General features: G+C 41.5%; 1 protein-coding gene across 1 annotated transcript in view; it reads right to left on the bottom strand.

The window, feature by feature from the left end:
- TNFSF8 (TNF superfamily member 8) overlaps window positions 1-14,783 on the bottom strand; it is a 29,955-nt gene extending 15,172 nt beyond the window's left edge. Inside the window, 2 exon segments of the mRNA NM_001266670.1 lie at window positions 1,565-1,607; window positions 14,455-14,783. Of these exon segments, the coding sequence (NP_001253599.1) occupies window positions 1,565-1,607; window positions 14,455-14,649 (238 nt within the window). The 5' untranslated portion in view covers window positions 14,650-14,783.
- Between the last annotated feature and the right edge of the window lie 413 nt (window positions 14,784-15,196).

Below are 15,196 nucleotides of genomic sequence, written 5' to 3'. Positions count from 1 at the left end.
TCTGGGTGGAGGTGGTGGTGGAACAGTGGGAGTGGGGAGGGGCAAGTTTATGTTCACTCAGAGTCTTTTGGTTTTTCCAAAGCTCCGTGTGAACATGCATTACGTGTTTAACTGAAACATCTGACTCCAAAGCCTGCAGTGACTCCTCCAATTCATAAGCCAAATCCAGCCCACCACCTCATTTGATAAATACGGTTTTATGGAAATGCAGCTGTGGCTACTTATTTGCATGTACTCAGGCGGGCTCAGCACTACAACAGCAGAGCTGACAAATTGCAACAGAGACATAGTGGCCCCCAAAGCCTAAACGTTTACTATCTGGCCCTTTGTAGAAAAAGTCTGCCTACCCCTGCATTCTACCATGCTCCTTTTAATCTTAATGTGACTGTCTGCATAGACATGATTGGAATTGAGGTCACATGCTAAGTCATTCCAGCCAAAATGAGAGATTGTTGACAAGGCTGTGATTATTAGTCTGCCTTGAAAGATCCAGAATTCTTGTATTTTGGGGACTTTTGCCCCTACTTTTGAAGTCTCTGGGTGATAAACCACAGGAAAGGCATGGCCAAGGGAAACTTGAAGGATGCTCCAAGTGTGATGCTGTGAGTGTGAGGAGCTGTGTCCACTCATCTGTTTCCTCTGGACTCAAAGACACTCTTGTGCCCTTACCCTGGTGTCTACATCAACTCACTTCCTTACTTTTTGCTCTGAGCTTTCTGGTTATCCAGCTGTGTTTGCCATCTAGGTTCTAAAGGTTATAGGACTGAGATGGGGGTTGGTGTTCTTGGGTGGAAAAGACACTGTATTAGAGATGAGGACATCTGGGTTCTAGGCTTGGTTTTGTATGACCTTGGACAAGATGCCTCACTTTCCCTCTCTGGGTCTTCCTTTTCCTTCTCTGAGCAATAAAAACATTAATCAGGTCATCTGAAAATTTCTCATCATTGATGTTAACTGAACTCAGCATATCATCCCTCTGAGGCTAGTAGAGACGACGTGTTAATTAGTGACTTCAATGACTGGAAATATAGGAGTGAGGAGGAAGTCTGTTTTCACAAGTCCTTGACTTCATTATACATTTTAGTTATTATTAGTTATTTAATGATTACTATGTGCTGGTTGCCATGGCAAGCAATTTACAGATGAGATCTGAATGGCTTCTCCAATACCTTGATGAGGTGAGTATTATTATTCCCATTAAATAGATGAGGAGTTGAGGCTCCCAGGTGGGAAGTCAAGCCAAGATTCATTACCCCAGTTATCTGATTTCAGGTTTCAAGCTTTTAACAAAACACTGCCTTGCAGTCCTGCCTATGTCAGAGGTAGAATTTTCATTAGTGGGAGTGTCAAGGGCTGGTAGGAGACTTGTGGGGATGAGTTCAGGAGCTACTAAGATGAATTCAGGTGCATCACCTCAGTCCTGAGCTGCCCTTGCCTCCATCCCTACACACTTTACTGTTGGGCCATGTCATAGAGTTGTTTCTGGTTGATAATCAGGTTTCACACTTTATGGCATTCATTTAGATGACTTACTACTCATTTACACCGAATTCCAAGATCTTACCTCCTCTGAGGGGGATGTTGTCAGGTGAGTTGGGAATGGAGTCCTGGAAGAGAAGAAAGAAAAAAGCAACATGAGGTGTGCCATTCAGTTGAAACAATTTTTTTTTCTTTTTCATTTTGTTGTCCTTAGAGTACTGTGCAATTTACCATTTACCCTCTGCCTGCCTCTTAAATTTTAAAAATTAATTCACTGATGTGGTTTCCAATGGGCTTTCTGTTCACTTGTTTGACAGTCTGACTACTAGAAATGCAAGATGCAATACTGTCCTTGTTTCACAGGCAAGAGACATGGGGTTGAGTGAGATTAAATGACTTGCCCAGGGCCACAAAGTTAATTTATAGAAGATCAGGGACCAGAGCTGGGACTCTATTTTTTTTTTTTTTTTGAGACAGAGTTTTACTCTGTCACCCATGCTGGAGTGCAGTGGCATGAACATGGGTCACTGCAGCTTCATCCTCCTGAGCTCAAGCGATCCTCTGGCCTCAGCTTCCTGAGTAGCTGGGAGTACAGGTGCACACCACTACATTCAGCTAATTTATAAAAGGAGTCTTGCTCTGTTGCCAGACTGGAGTGCAGTGGCACTATCTTGGCTCACTGCAACTGCCACCTCCCAGTTTCAGGTGATTTTCCTGCCTCAGTCTCCAGAGTAGCTGGGACTACAGGCATCCGCCATCACGCCCAGCTAAGTTTTGTATTTTTAGCAGACATAGGGTTTCGCCATATTGGTGGGGCTGGTCTCAAACTCCTGACCTTGTGATCCACCTGCCTCGGCCTCCCAAAGTGCTGGGATTTCAGGTGTGAGCTATCACTTGGCTAGAGCTGGGACTCAACTCCCAATCTGGTGCTTTTCCCCTCTCCACACGTTTGGGGTTTTTTTTTTCTTTTTCTTTTTCCTTTTGGTCAACATGAGAATAATCAAGTATATTATAAAAGTATATGTGGTTTTTTTTTTTCCATGTTCGATTCATCTGTGAACGTATGTTGTAAACATACTTGGGAAGGTACATCTCTATCTGTCCTGTGGTTGGAAATTCTGAATTAGTTGTGTGTTTATACGCTAAGCATTGCGAGGACACCATAATTAAATTGGGTCCCCACCCTTATGGATTTATTACAAGTTTATATTTACATATACAAATATGTATATACATGTAATATACATACATACAAATGCATATTATACATTTAAACATTTACATTAGATTATGTATTATTTATTCTGCAACAAACAAATATATATGTAAATATTTACACAAATAAGAGGTTGAGAGAAACAGATTGTCTTTCGAAGGAGGGAATCTTGGGCTGGGGATTGAAGGTGATTTAAGGGAGGTTCTAGTTCAAGGGCTCTCAACAAGGAGTTAACAGAAGCAGAGAGGCACAGTTCTTTCCCCCTAATAAATTCTTCAGAGACTGACTTTTGCACCCTGATTCTCCCTCCCCTTTCTCCCCAGCCATGAAGACATCCATACAACATTCTGCCGAGAAGGAATAAAGTATCTTATTCATCTTTTGACCTGCCCAGGTTGGAATCTCCTGTATTGCATTGAATTAAAATATTAATAAAGACCTAGAGAGGTGTGAGCATGTGTATGCGAAAAACCCAACTTCCTAACCTCTACCAAAGCAAGAAATTAGCAGCTGCCCACAGCTTATTTTCTTAGTGTTCTGTATGAACACTAGGACCATCTGGAGTTCCCCTACTATTGTAACATTTCCCTGGGAGCTCTGTCCTTTGCCTTCCGCTGAAAGCTTGTTTTCTTATGCATGGATCTCTTCTCTAGTGCAAGAGGATGGTAGTGAGTCAAGGACGTCTCCTGAAGGCAAAGCCCTGGCACAGCACCAATCTGGAGATGGGGGAAGTCAGTTTAAACATTTGGGCCCCAGCTTCTCAAGGGAAGGGAGGCAAACTTGTCCTGGAAGGCCCTTCCTACTGTAATAGTCTATGACTTTGTTGCCTTAGTTGAAAGCTTTTAACCTAACAAAGCTGTAAGTTTTTGTAGTCTTTCAGTTATGCATGCAGTTTGCAGGAAAACTTGATATCACAAAATTCCCCTTTATGTTGCTCTTGTGAGACAACACACAACATTTTAAAATTTAATAAACAACTTACTGCCAAGCGTGACCATTGATTAGTGTGATGTGCAAATGCACTAAGAAAAATATATGCACTGAAATGTCTTACCACAACCATCAAATTCATCAGCTGCCCAGGGACATATACAGGGACAGTGAGAAAGGTTAGAATAGCAAACCTGGTAGAGCCATCATTGCAGAGGCTGCTAGCAGTTCGGGAAGTCCTAGAGAATCATTCATGCAGCACACCTTGGATGAGCACCTGGTCTGTGGTAGGAACTACGTTAGTCATTAAAAGACATCCTATGGATTTTATGCTTTAGTCATTAAGGCAGCCTTTTAAAAAATATAAATAAATGTGTAATTAGAATTGCAGGTTGTGGCAAGAGCTATGGAGGAAAAGAATCATGGTGCTTTAAGGTAATGCTGTTGGAACTTCAACGTGCATACGAATCACCTGGGAGTCTCGTTAAAATGCAAATTCTGATTCTGCAGATTTGGGGAGAGTTTGACATTCTGTATTTCTTTCTTTCTTTTTGAGATGTCACCCAGGCTGGAGTGCAGTGGCGCAATCTCTGCTCACTGTAGCCTCCATCTCCTGGGTTCAAGCAATTCCCCTGGCTCAGCCTCCCCAGTAGCTGGGACTAAAGGGGCCTACCACCACCCCCGGCTAATTTTTGTATTTTTAGTAGAGACAGGGTTTTGCTATGTTGACCAGACTGGTCTTGAACTCAGGTGATCTCCCCCACTGGGCCTCCCAAACTACTGGGATTATAAGCGTGAGCCACTGCACCCGGCCAACATTCTGTATTTCTGGCAGCTTTCGAGTAATACTGATACTCATGGCCCACAGAACACACTTTGAATAGCACAGCTAGAGAAGTAATATCAGAGAGGAGGACCTAATTTATATGGGGGTCAAGGAAGGCCTCTTTTCTCTCTAACACTTGAATGCTTTCTGGTTTCCTAATTTCAGACAGCGGATGTCAAAAGCAGAGCACTTCAAACAGGAAAGAAGCCTGTCGCTTAAACCTTCACCGAGGGCCCAGGAAATCCACGACAGAAGCGTGACTATTCCTATTTTGAAGAGCTCTTGGGACAGGGTCTTTACAGCTTTTCCTAGCTACCATGGTAGTCAAGATTAGACAATCAAAGCCAGAGGGAGACTGAGACATCTTTCAGTCCATCAGGCTAATTTTATGGAGGAGGAAACCAAGGCACTCATGAGTCAGAGGCAGATCTTGGACTGAAATTCTCTGGTGTCCTTTCCACTGACCCAGGAAAGATGCTGTTTCCAGAAACCAAGGATAGAAGAGCTCATTCCTACCTCCTCCTCTCTCCTATAAGCAGTCCTTGTATTTGGAGGTGGAGAAGCAGGGTCTAAGGAGATGATGACTGTTGAAATTCAATGAAGACTGTTCATAAACAGGTATTATACTAAGTGTTGTTCACCAACTCCTCTTTGGCAAGATGTCCCCCAGGTCTAGAATTCTCTCCCTAATCTTGTCTGGGGATCTGGGTCCTAGCTCTGGAAATGTGAACTCTCTTGCTCGATGACTTGGCTTTGAGTAAGGTAGTGCCTAGGCTGAATGCAGGCACAAACAAATGGACTCTCCCAGGTTTTCATTCTCAGCTCCACTGAGTAGCTCAGGAAACTGTCTCTGTGATTATCAACCAGTTACACTTCTTAAGTGTACTTCCTCTTTTTTTGGCCCCTGTAGATATCTGATGAGTATTCCCAACAATAATAAAGTTCTTTTCATGTATGGAGGAGGGGAATGGTCATGTCTAACCTATTTGTCTCCAGGTAAAATGAACCCCATCCCAATCATCTTCCCTGCCTAGGAGTGTTTTCCTCTCCTTTAATCAGTGATTAGATTGGTAATAATCCATCTTTCCACTGGGTTATTGTGGACATCATAAGATATTATAAAGTATTAGCAAGTACTTGAAAAGCATAGCTATTTTGAGCACTGCCTTGATGTTAACGATGTGCTTAATTTGCCTCAATACCTTGAAAGACTTGTTTCTTTTCACAGAGGAATGATCAGCAGATGCAATCAGCTCCCGAATTTGCTTTGGACACAAAATGCCCTCTTGGACCAAAAATGATTAAAGGCAACTCTGTTTGGAAAATGACAGGGGGAAGTCCACATTCCTTTCCTTGCTGCCCTCACGTAGTCTTGTAAGGTGGGATCTGGCTCATGGCCCACAGAGACTTTTGCCGAGAATACCTCTTATTTTCAAGCTAACTCATTGAGCACTTAATGAGGGTTACTCTATATGCATTATTTCATTTGGCCTTTAACTTGACCCCAAGAGTTAGGGATTCATCAAGACTTAGAGAAGTGATTTCATAATGTGATAATGTTTACAGAAGGTCCCACAGGTGGTGAATAGCACAGAAGGGATTCAAACTTAGGTGAGTCTGACTTTGAAGGCACTGCTCTTCAATGTCCTGCTACATTGCCTCTCTAGATGAGGGCAGGATAAAGCTGAGCAGCAAAATCTCCTGAAGTTTCATGGAAAAGTGAATAGAAGTCATGGAAAATCCTCAGGGGAAGACTATTTTTACTGGGAGCACATGGTCTGCCAAAGTGAGAATTGGACCACAGTTGCTTAAAGCAGTGCTTCTCCCACTTTAAAAGACTGACCAGCATCTGGTGATTTTGGTAAAAGCAGATTCTGACTCAATAGGGAGGGCCCGTTAGGTTTTTCATTTTTGATGAGCTTCCAGGTGATGCCAATGTTGCCAGGCCATGGACCACACCTTGAGTAACAAGGTCTTAAATACACTACTCAGTAGGCAATCAGAACACGTGAGGTCTTGAGAGATGGCTGTAGGAGGCTGAGTGTAGATTTGGGCTCAGATATGGGCTTAGGAAATCTTCCTAGTTTGAACATGGCAGTGGCATCCTGTCCTCTCAGTCTTTTCTATCAAATCTCTTTGTCACTTAGTTCCATTTCTTCTCCTCTGTACAATCTGGACTGACTTCTGGCCCTACCACTCCTCTCCTCACACCTGGGCTTTCCTTCCTATGGGCTGTGCCACTGCTTTCTTTTTTCGCCTCACCTGGAATATCCTGCTCCTCCTCCTCCTCCTGCTACCATCTTTCCAATGGTGAGCTCTTCTCTACAGAAGAATAACAATAACAGCTAATAAATTTGGAAGAAGTGACAGACTTAGGCATTCCCTTTCTTTAACCCTCAGTGCATTAGCTGATTCAGACAAGGATCATTAAGAAATGGCAAAACCACCAAATGAAGGGTATTTATGTCTTCAGAGTATTATCCCATACATAGATTTCCTTCCTTCCTTCCTTCCTTTCTTCCTTCCTTTCTTTCCTCCTTCCTTCCTTCCTTCCTTCCTTCCTTCCTTCCTTCCTTCCTTCCTTCCTTCCTTCCTTCCTTTCTTCCTGTTTTTGTTTTTGTTTTTTTTAGATGAAATGTCACTCTGTCACTCAGGCTGGGATGCAGTGGTGCCATCTCTGTTCACTGCAACCTTGGTCTCCCGGGTTCAAGCGATTATCCTGCCTCAGCCTCCCCAGTAGCTGGGACTACAGGTGTGTGCCACCACATCCTGCTAATTTTAGTCTTTTTTGTAGAGACAGGATTTTGCCATGTTGGCCAGGCTGGTCTTAAACTCCTGGCCTCAAGTGATCCACTCACCTTTGCCTTCCAAAATGTTGGGGTTACAGGCATGAGCCACTGCTCCTGGCCAGGTTACTTATTAATGAGAAAGAAAAATGTTTTACAAAGGCGATAGTTGGTGGTCACCACCTTAATCAAGTGATCAAACCTATAGTCATCAAAAATGGGACAACCTGACATATGCCTCTAGCTGTGCTACAATAAGAAGTGTATAGAATTACCTATATACTATTCTTACCAAAAATGTTTCATCTAAGTATAACCATAAGTCAATACCAATACAAATCCAGGCTATGAATGGATTTCTACAACAGAACTGGTCTGGACCCTTAAAAAAAGGTCAATGTTATTTAAAACAAACACCAAAGGGCAAAGGAGATTTTAGCTCAGTGCTTCTCAAACTTTAATGTGCATACAGATCACCTGGGGAGCTTGTTAAAATGCAGATTCTGATTCAGAAGATCTGGGGTGAGCCCTGAGATTTTGAATTTCTTTCTTTTTTTTTTTTGAGACGGAGTCTCGCTCTGTCGCCCAGGCTGCAGTGCAGTGGCCGGATCTCAGCTCACTGCAAGCTCTGCCTCCCGGGTTCACGCCATTCTCCTGCCTCAGCCTCCCAAGTAGCTGGGACTACAGGCGCCCGCCACCTCGACCCGCTAGTTTTTTTTTTTTTTTTTTTTTTGTATTTTTTAGTAGAGACGGGGTTTCACCGTGTCAGCCAGGATGGTCTCAATCTCCTGACCTCGTGATCTGCCCGTCTCGGCCTCCCAAAGTGCTGGATTACAGGCTTGTGCCACCGTGCCCGGCCGAGATTTTGAATTTCTAACAAGACCCAGGACCACACTTGAAAGAGCAAAGTTCTAGATTAAAACAGATATTATCATAACACAGTATGTGACCTTAGATTTGTTCAAACAAATGAAAACACAACAGCCATACATATAAGACATTTTTGAACAAGTAAAGAAATTAAAATATGGACCATATATTGTTATTATTTGATGATATTAATGAATTAGTATCAACTCTCTTGGCTATGATAGTGGCATTGCAGTTAGTTAAGAGATGAGTACTGAAGTTCATGTGAGTGAAAGGTCATGCTGCCTACAGCTTACTTTCATATCCTTATCTAGAGAGAGCAAAAATACAGCAAGATACTGACACACCAATCTAGGTGCAAGGTTATATGAGCATTTGCCATTCTACTTTTCTGTAGGTTTGAACATTTTCAGAATAAGACTTTGGGAATAAGCCATGACTGTTGTAATTCTTGGAAGCCTGACTTTTGTTCTAGCTCTTCCGCAAACCCCTCCTTCATCCCAAGCAGAAATGACTTCTCCTTTGCTCTGTGGCATTCTGTGCCATTCTGCCCAGAATCCAAGAACTTGGTGTTTGGGCTTCATCTGCTCAATTTAACAGAGTTCCCAGAAGACAGGGTCTTGCCCAGTCCACTTGAGACTCTCCACATAACCTCACACAGGGCTCGCTCCTGGGAAGATTTACAGTGGATTTTTCTGGATTGCTAAATGGGATGAATATCAGGTGGAGGGAGTACCTTGGGTAGAGAGAAGTGTCATGGGGCATTCCAAATAACTTCTTCTTGTTCCGAACTCCTATTAGCCTCAACAGGGAAGGCACCATGTTCAAGAGGCTAAAGAAGAGGTGTAGAGTCAGCAAACAAGACATGGGGGTTTTATTGGGGGCTTACATAGAGCGGAGGAGTCCAGTGGCAGCGAGCTGAACAGGAAGACTGCTTTATGGACAGAAATGATCTCATGGCAGCGGGGTGGACGACATATTCACCTTATATACAGTCCAGTGGTAGTGGGCTGGGCAGGAAAACCACAACCACTTTTCATATAGCATGCAGTTTCTACAGCATGCTCAGTTAACAGCCTCCCCTTAATGGCCTCAATCTCAATCTCTTGTACGGCCCAAGTTCCACGGCCAATCTCTCGTACTCAGGCCTCAATCTCTTGTACAACCCAAGTTCCACGGGATGGGCTGGGGACTCAGATGTTCCTCATAGACAAGGAATGAGTCTCCAGGTTGAACACTCCTGGATTCTCTCGTTTGGAACACCCATTCAGACGTGTCTGCCATACATGGTTATTCTAAGGGTATGCTTCAGTTATTGCTATATCAGGTGTGTTTATCCTACACTTCTATTTTGTATCTGAGCTTAAAAATAAAAGCAAAATACCACACAACCACCAATAATCACTACCCTTAAACAGGTGCTCAGCTTTACTGTTGGTGTGTGGAAATAATTTAAAAAGAGTATTATTATTATTATTATTATTATTATTTTAAAGAATTTTCTTTGCTTATAAAGGCAAAAGAGGCAGCTGCTTTCTTGAAAGCCTACCAATCATGAACCCTTTACACTAACCTTTCGGAATGTAACCCTTTACATTCTCCCCTGGGGCTAGTGAAGCCCAGTCTCCTGGTTTACAAAACAAAGCTGTCTCTAAGGTTAAGGGCCTCAGAGCCTTTTTGAAATGCGAACACCTACCTCTGGTGTTAACGTAGGAGTCTATCTCCTTATGTATTCTCCTGTCCTTTGAGAGATAAGAGAAGTTTTATTTTTTGTTCTTTTGCTTTGCTAGATGAATTGTGTGAAATTTCATCCTGACTTTGTAGTCTGTTGCAGGCTGCCTATTTGCATGTACTCTTGTGCTTACTCAACAGTAAATCATTTTTTTCTTTCCATATTGATGTAAAGAGGAGTCTGTTGGTAGGACTTTTACTTCCTCAGGGGTATACTAGTACAATCTCTTTGGAGACAGACTGACATTTATTGAAATGAAAATGCACATTGCTCCTGGCTAACACGGTGAAACCCCATCTCTACTAAAAATACAAAAAAATTAGCTGGGCGTGGTGGTGGGCACCTGTAGTCACAGCTACTAGGGAGGCTGGGGCAGGAGAATGGCGTGAACCTGGGAGGCGGAGCTTGCAGTGAGCAGAGATCATGCCACTGCACTCCAGCCTGGGTGACAGAGTGAGACTCCGTCTCAAAAAAAAAAGAAAGAAAGAAAACGCGCATTCCATTTCTATCACTAAAAATTTATTCCCCAGATATACTTGCAGACATGCACAGAGGGCAGAAATTCTAGAGAAAACATTGATGTCTCTCACCAGACACTGATAAATTATGAAGCATTTACACTTCATACTATGCGACTCTTCAAAAGAATGAAATGAACTTCTATGTACTGAGATGGAAGGATCTCTAAGATATACAGTGTGTTGTCAAGTGAATAAAGCAAGATGCAAAATTATGGGTTTATTATAATGATGTGTGTACTGTGTATTTGTAGATGCACAGATTTTTGGAAGGACACACAAGAATCTGTCAATGGTGGTTATCTAGGTGAAGAGAGATTAGTGGGTGGGTGGGGAAAGTGTGAAGATTTTTACTTCCTTTTCTCTTATTTGCTAGTTACTTTTCTTAAACCATGTGAGTATAGTATTTTATAATGTATTATAAAATATATGAATATATTATATTATAAAATATTAAATAGCATATAATAAATATTATTTTATAATATATTTATAATATAAAATGTTTATTTTATAATATCATATTTATCATATAAAATGTTTATAATATCATATTTATCATATATTATATGATATATATAATATTATATATGATATGATTATATAAATCATATAATAGTATATATGATAATATTTATCATATAAAATGTTTATTTTATATTTTATATAATATATATTATATCATATTATATATTTTATATTTTATATCATATGATATTTATCATATAAAATGTTTATTTTATAATATAATATTTATAATATAAAGTGTTTATTTTATAATATAAAATAGTATTTATTTTATAATATAAAGTAATATTATTATATAATATAAAATAATATTTATTTTACAAATATGCTGGCTTAAATGTAAATAAAACAAAATACAACCACCACTGAGACTTTAAAAATATCACTGGAAAGTAAGTTCCATAGTAACTCAAAGACAGGGATTTTGTTGGTTTTTTTTTCAAGGCTTTGGAACAATGTCCTGCACACAGTAGATATTTAATAAATACGTGAGACAGAAACCTAAGTTCCTCCTTTGTCTTTCCCAAGGAGTTTAAGCTTGGAGTTATCTGATCTTCAAGTCAAACCTCAAGGCAAGCTTTGTCGATTTCCCTATACTCTCTATATCTTCTCTCCTCTGTCTCTTTGCTCATGCTGTTCCATTGGCTAGGAGTGCCTCTCCTCTGCTTTCCCTTCCCTGCCTGTTTGAAATAGTTCACATTTCTCAAGCCAACCTGAAACTCTAGTCCCCAGGAAAGTTTTTCTTAAACCTGTCTGGAAAAATACACTCTCTCCTTAACTTGTGCTCTCATGGTATCCCTTTCATCACTTATTATATATGAGGACTTAGTTGTTTTAAATTTTGTCCATACATGTGTCTTGGGATAAGAATTGTGTGACTTCTTATGCCAGTAAAACCATTCTATGGTTCTCCACCCCTGTTCCCATCACATACAGAGTGCTAACTGACCTTTAACTCATTACATTTTTAATAATGGGGATGTGAATCTAAGCTCCCTGGCTTTCTTCTATTGATTTATTTCCTAGAGTTTCTTTTATAGTCTCTTCACTTGTCTAAGTTATTCCTGTTTTCAAGTCAGTCTACATTCCATCTTCCTATAGGAAACCCTTCCTGATAACTCAAGTTAATGGGAATGATGCTTTTTTTTTCTTGTTAGATCTTACAACAGTTAACGTCTGAGGAATTTATTGAAAATGATATGTGCAATGCATTTGACACTTAATATATCACAGCTGCTATTAACATGGCAGGCCTCAGTTTTAAGGAAGCAACTGATATTTCCTGGGCTAAGAAATCACAGCACACCAAACTGTACAATCAGATTTTGCAGTGAATCTTTTCATATCCAAACATGAGGGGTAAGTCAAGGAAATGGATGCACGAGAAGATAAAGCTCCCAAGAGAAGAGTGGGCACAATGTTTCTTAGTGCTTCTGTGGCTGTCTGTGTTGGCAAAGGGGATGCTGCTGGCATCAAACAATCAAGCAGTATTGGCTCTACCACTTTCTCACGGTGACGTAGTTCAAGCCCTGTTCCCTCTCTGCACCTCATTTTCCACATTTACAAAAACGAGGCAGAAAGATCTGCTCTGGTTCTTTTATAGAAGAGATCAATTCAACTAAAAGTTGGATAGGAATGAGCTCTGAAGCTCTCTCTAGCTTTATATATCACCATCAACAACCATTTTTCCACCATCTCTCTCTCAGCAGTTTTAGTTGGATCCTTTAACTAAGGAACTTTTTTTTTTTTTTTTTTTGAGACGGATTCTCACTCTGTCGCCCAGGCTGGAGTGCAGTGGCCGGATCTCAGCTCACTGCAAGCTCCGCCTCCCGGGTTCACGCCATTCTCCTGCCTCAGCCTCCCGAGTAGCTGGGACTACAGGCGCCCACCACCTCGCCCGGCTAGTTTTTTGTACTTTTTAGTAGAGACGGGGTTTCACCGTGTTAGCCAGGATGGTCTCGATCTCCCGACCTCGTGATCCGCCCATCTCGGCCTCCCAAAGTGCTGGGATTACAGGCTTGAGCCACCGCGCCCGGCCAGGAACTTCTTAAAGGACACTTCAATTTCTTTTCTTTGGCCATTGCTATAAAATGACACACCCTTGGTTTACTCCAAATTCAAATTACCGAAATTGCAGAGCCCCTACAGAAGAAAAGATGCCCTAAAGTGTTTTCAAGATTATTATACTTAGTAGATGTAGATAAACCCATTAAATTATGAGTTTTAAGAATTCCACTATCTAAATCAAATATTTGTGACTCCTTCTTTTCACTTCTGTAGAGACATGAGCTTCAAAGCTTCCATTTAATTTCAAAGCTTGATGACCCTTGAGAAATAGATATCAAAGCCTTTTAAAGCCTAGTTCTTTCCAGCAATTGATAAGCTGTAGAGTATTTGGCCTAAGAAAACTGAAGAAAAACCAGAATAAATTCTGCAGGATTATAGTACCATGAAAAGTAGGAGCTATGAAGTAAGAAACAGAAATATTCTCACTTGGGCAGGTCATGTGGGTGGGTGCAGTTCTTAAATTACCCAAATTAACAACTTTACTTCATCAAAAAAAATTCACGAGCAATATATGCTATTACTACAGCATTTTCTACATAATACATACTGGTGGATTCTCTGTAAACACCAATTTCCTAAAATATGAAGAAGCTTCCTCTTTCTCCTCCTCTTCTGTTTTCAGAAACAAATCTTACCATTTACTTCAAAGTAAAACTCCCAAGACAGTCTGACCCTGTACAGCGTGCACCCAACAATTGCTTAGTATTGTGAGGAACCTCAGAGAGAACAGGTGCTAAAAACCTTTCAACTTTCTGCTTTTATGTGCTGTTTTTTTGTGACGCCCTAACTTCTTCAAAGTTGTGGCTTAAGAAGAAGCTTTCGATTTGTCTTGCTGGCTGTAACACCAAAATGTCCAAAGCTCTAAGAAGCCGTGGTCTTCTCTTTTGCCTCCTTCCCTTCTAGGCCCTGGCCTCTGAAACTTAGCTACCTATATAAAACAAAAGCAAAACCAAAAACTCTTGGCAATGAGTGAGGCCTCAGAAACCTCCAGGACACTCGGACTTAGGATACGGAACTTCAGAATCCAGTCTGAAGTCCTTGAAGACACGATAGCAACTTGTGCAAATGTGTTATCAGGTTTCTTTATTGCTTCCTTCCTTGATATGGGTCCCTGGCTCATTAAGATTTAAATCTTAACTTTGAAAGGCCAATAGCTTCCCTCCACAGTTTTGCTCAGACAGGTCTGCAAAGTTTTAAGATGATGATGGTCTAACAACATTTCTCTCAACAAGCCAAATTATTTTAGAGAGTTAAGTTCCTCTTTCATTTCTCCCTTTCTCATACACACACACACTGTATAACATATATATAATGTAACATAAATATATTGTGCTATACAGTATATACTATAGTATACATATATATATAGAGAGAGAGAGTTTATTTATTTAATTTTTTTTTTTTTTTGCTCTTAACCAACAAACGAATATCGTTTGTTCCCAGGGCTCTTTCTCTAGGGAAAACAACAAGAAAAGGAAAGGGAGGAAGAGGAGTCCACTTACCGTCCTCTGAACTACCAACACCATAATGGTGGCCACCGTGAAGACGAGGCACAGAGCCAGCGTGGCTGTGGTGAAATAGAAATAGCTGCGGCTGGTGGTCTCCAGGTGGCTGGCCACGGAGCCCGCCGGCACATGGGTGGCTGTGTCTCCAGGAGGGGCCATTCCGTTGAGTGCTTGCTGCAGCCCTGGGTCCATTCTTTATATAGTCTTCCCCACATCACACCTTATCTCTCTTCATCTGATTCGGTCCTGGGCCCATCTCTGTTCCAAGAAGGATTCTCCCCCTGAATCCTGAATCATGTGACTTGGAAAAAAACCTTCACCTGCTGCCTGGCGGAGAAACTCTTCTCTGGGGGCGTGAGTCGAGAGGCGGCAGCAAGGGTGGGGGAGAGGTTCATTTTTCATTGCCAGGGATTAAGTTGTGTGCAGAGAAACTAGCTACAGAGAAGGTGGCTGATGTCAGAGGGCGCGTAGGAAAATGACGGTTCCCCTACTCTGTGTGTGTGTGTGTGTGTGTGTGTGTGTGCGCGCACACACACAAAGCAACTTCTGTTTAGTTTAGACTCGGCCACAAAACGCCTTCCTGTTCAAGAATCTGCACCTTCTTTCAGCGAGGTGCACCTTCTTTCAGCGAGGCCTGCGCCTCAGAAGCTCTCCCCAGATAATGAGTCCTTGCTGGGTCTCAGGGAGGCCGGATCCCTCGGACTGCAGTGGAATAACTCCAAAGGGTTCGGTTTGATCA

Source organism: Macaca mulatta, chromosome 15 (assembly GCF_049350105.2).
Source record: "Macaca mulatta isolate MMU2019108-1 chromosome 15, T2T-MMU8v2.0, whole genome shotgun sequence".
Lineage (NCBI taxonomy): Eukaryota > Metazoa > Chordata > Mammalia > Primates > Cercopithecidae > Macaca > Macaca mulatta.
Note: the sequence above shows the minus strand (reverse complement) of the source record. Positions and strands in the feature narration are given on the sequence as shown.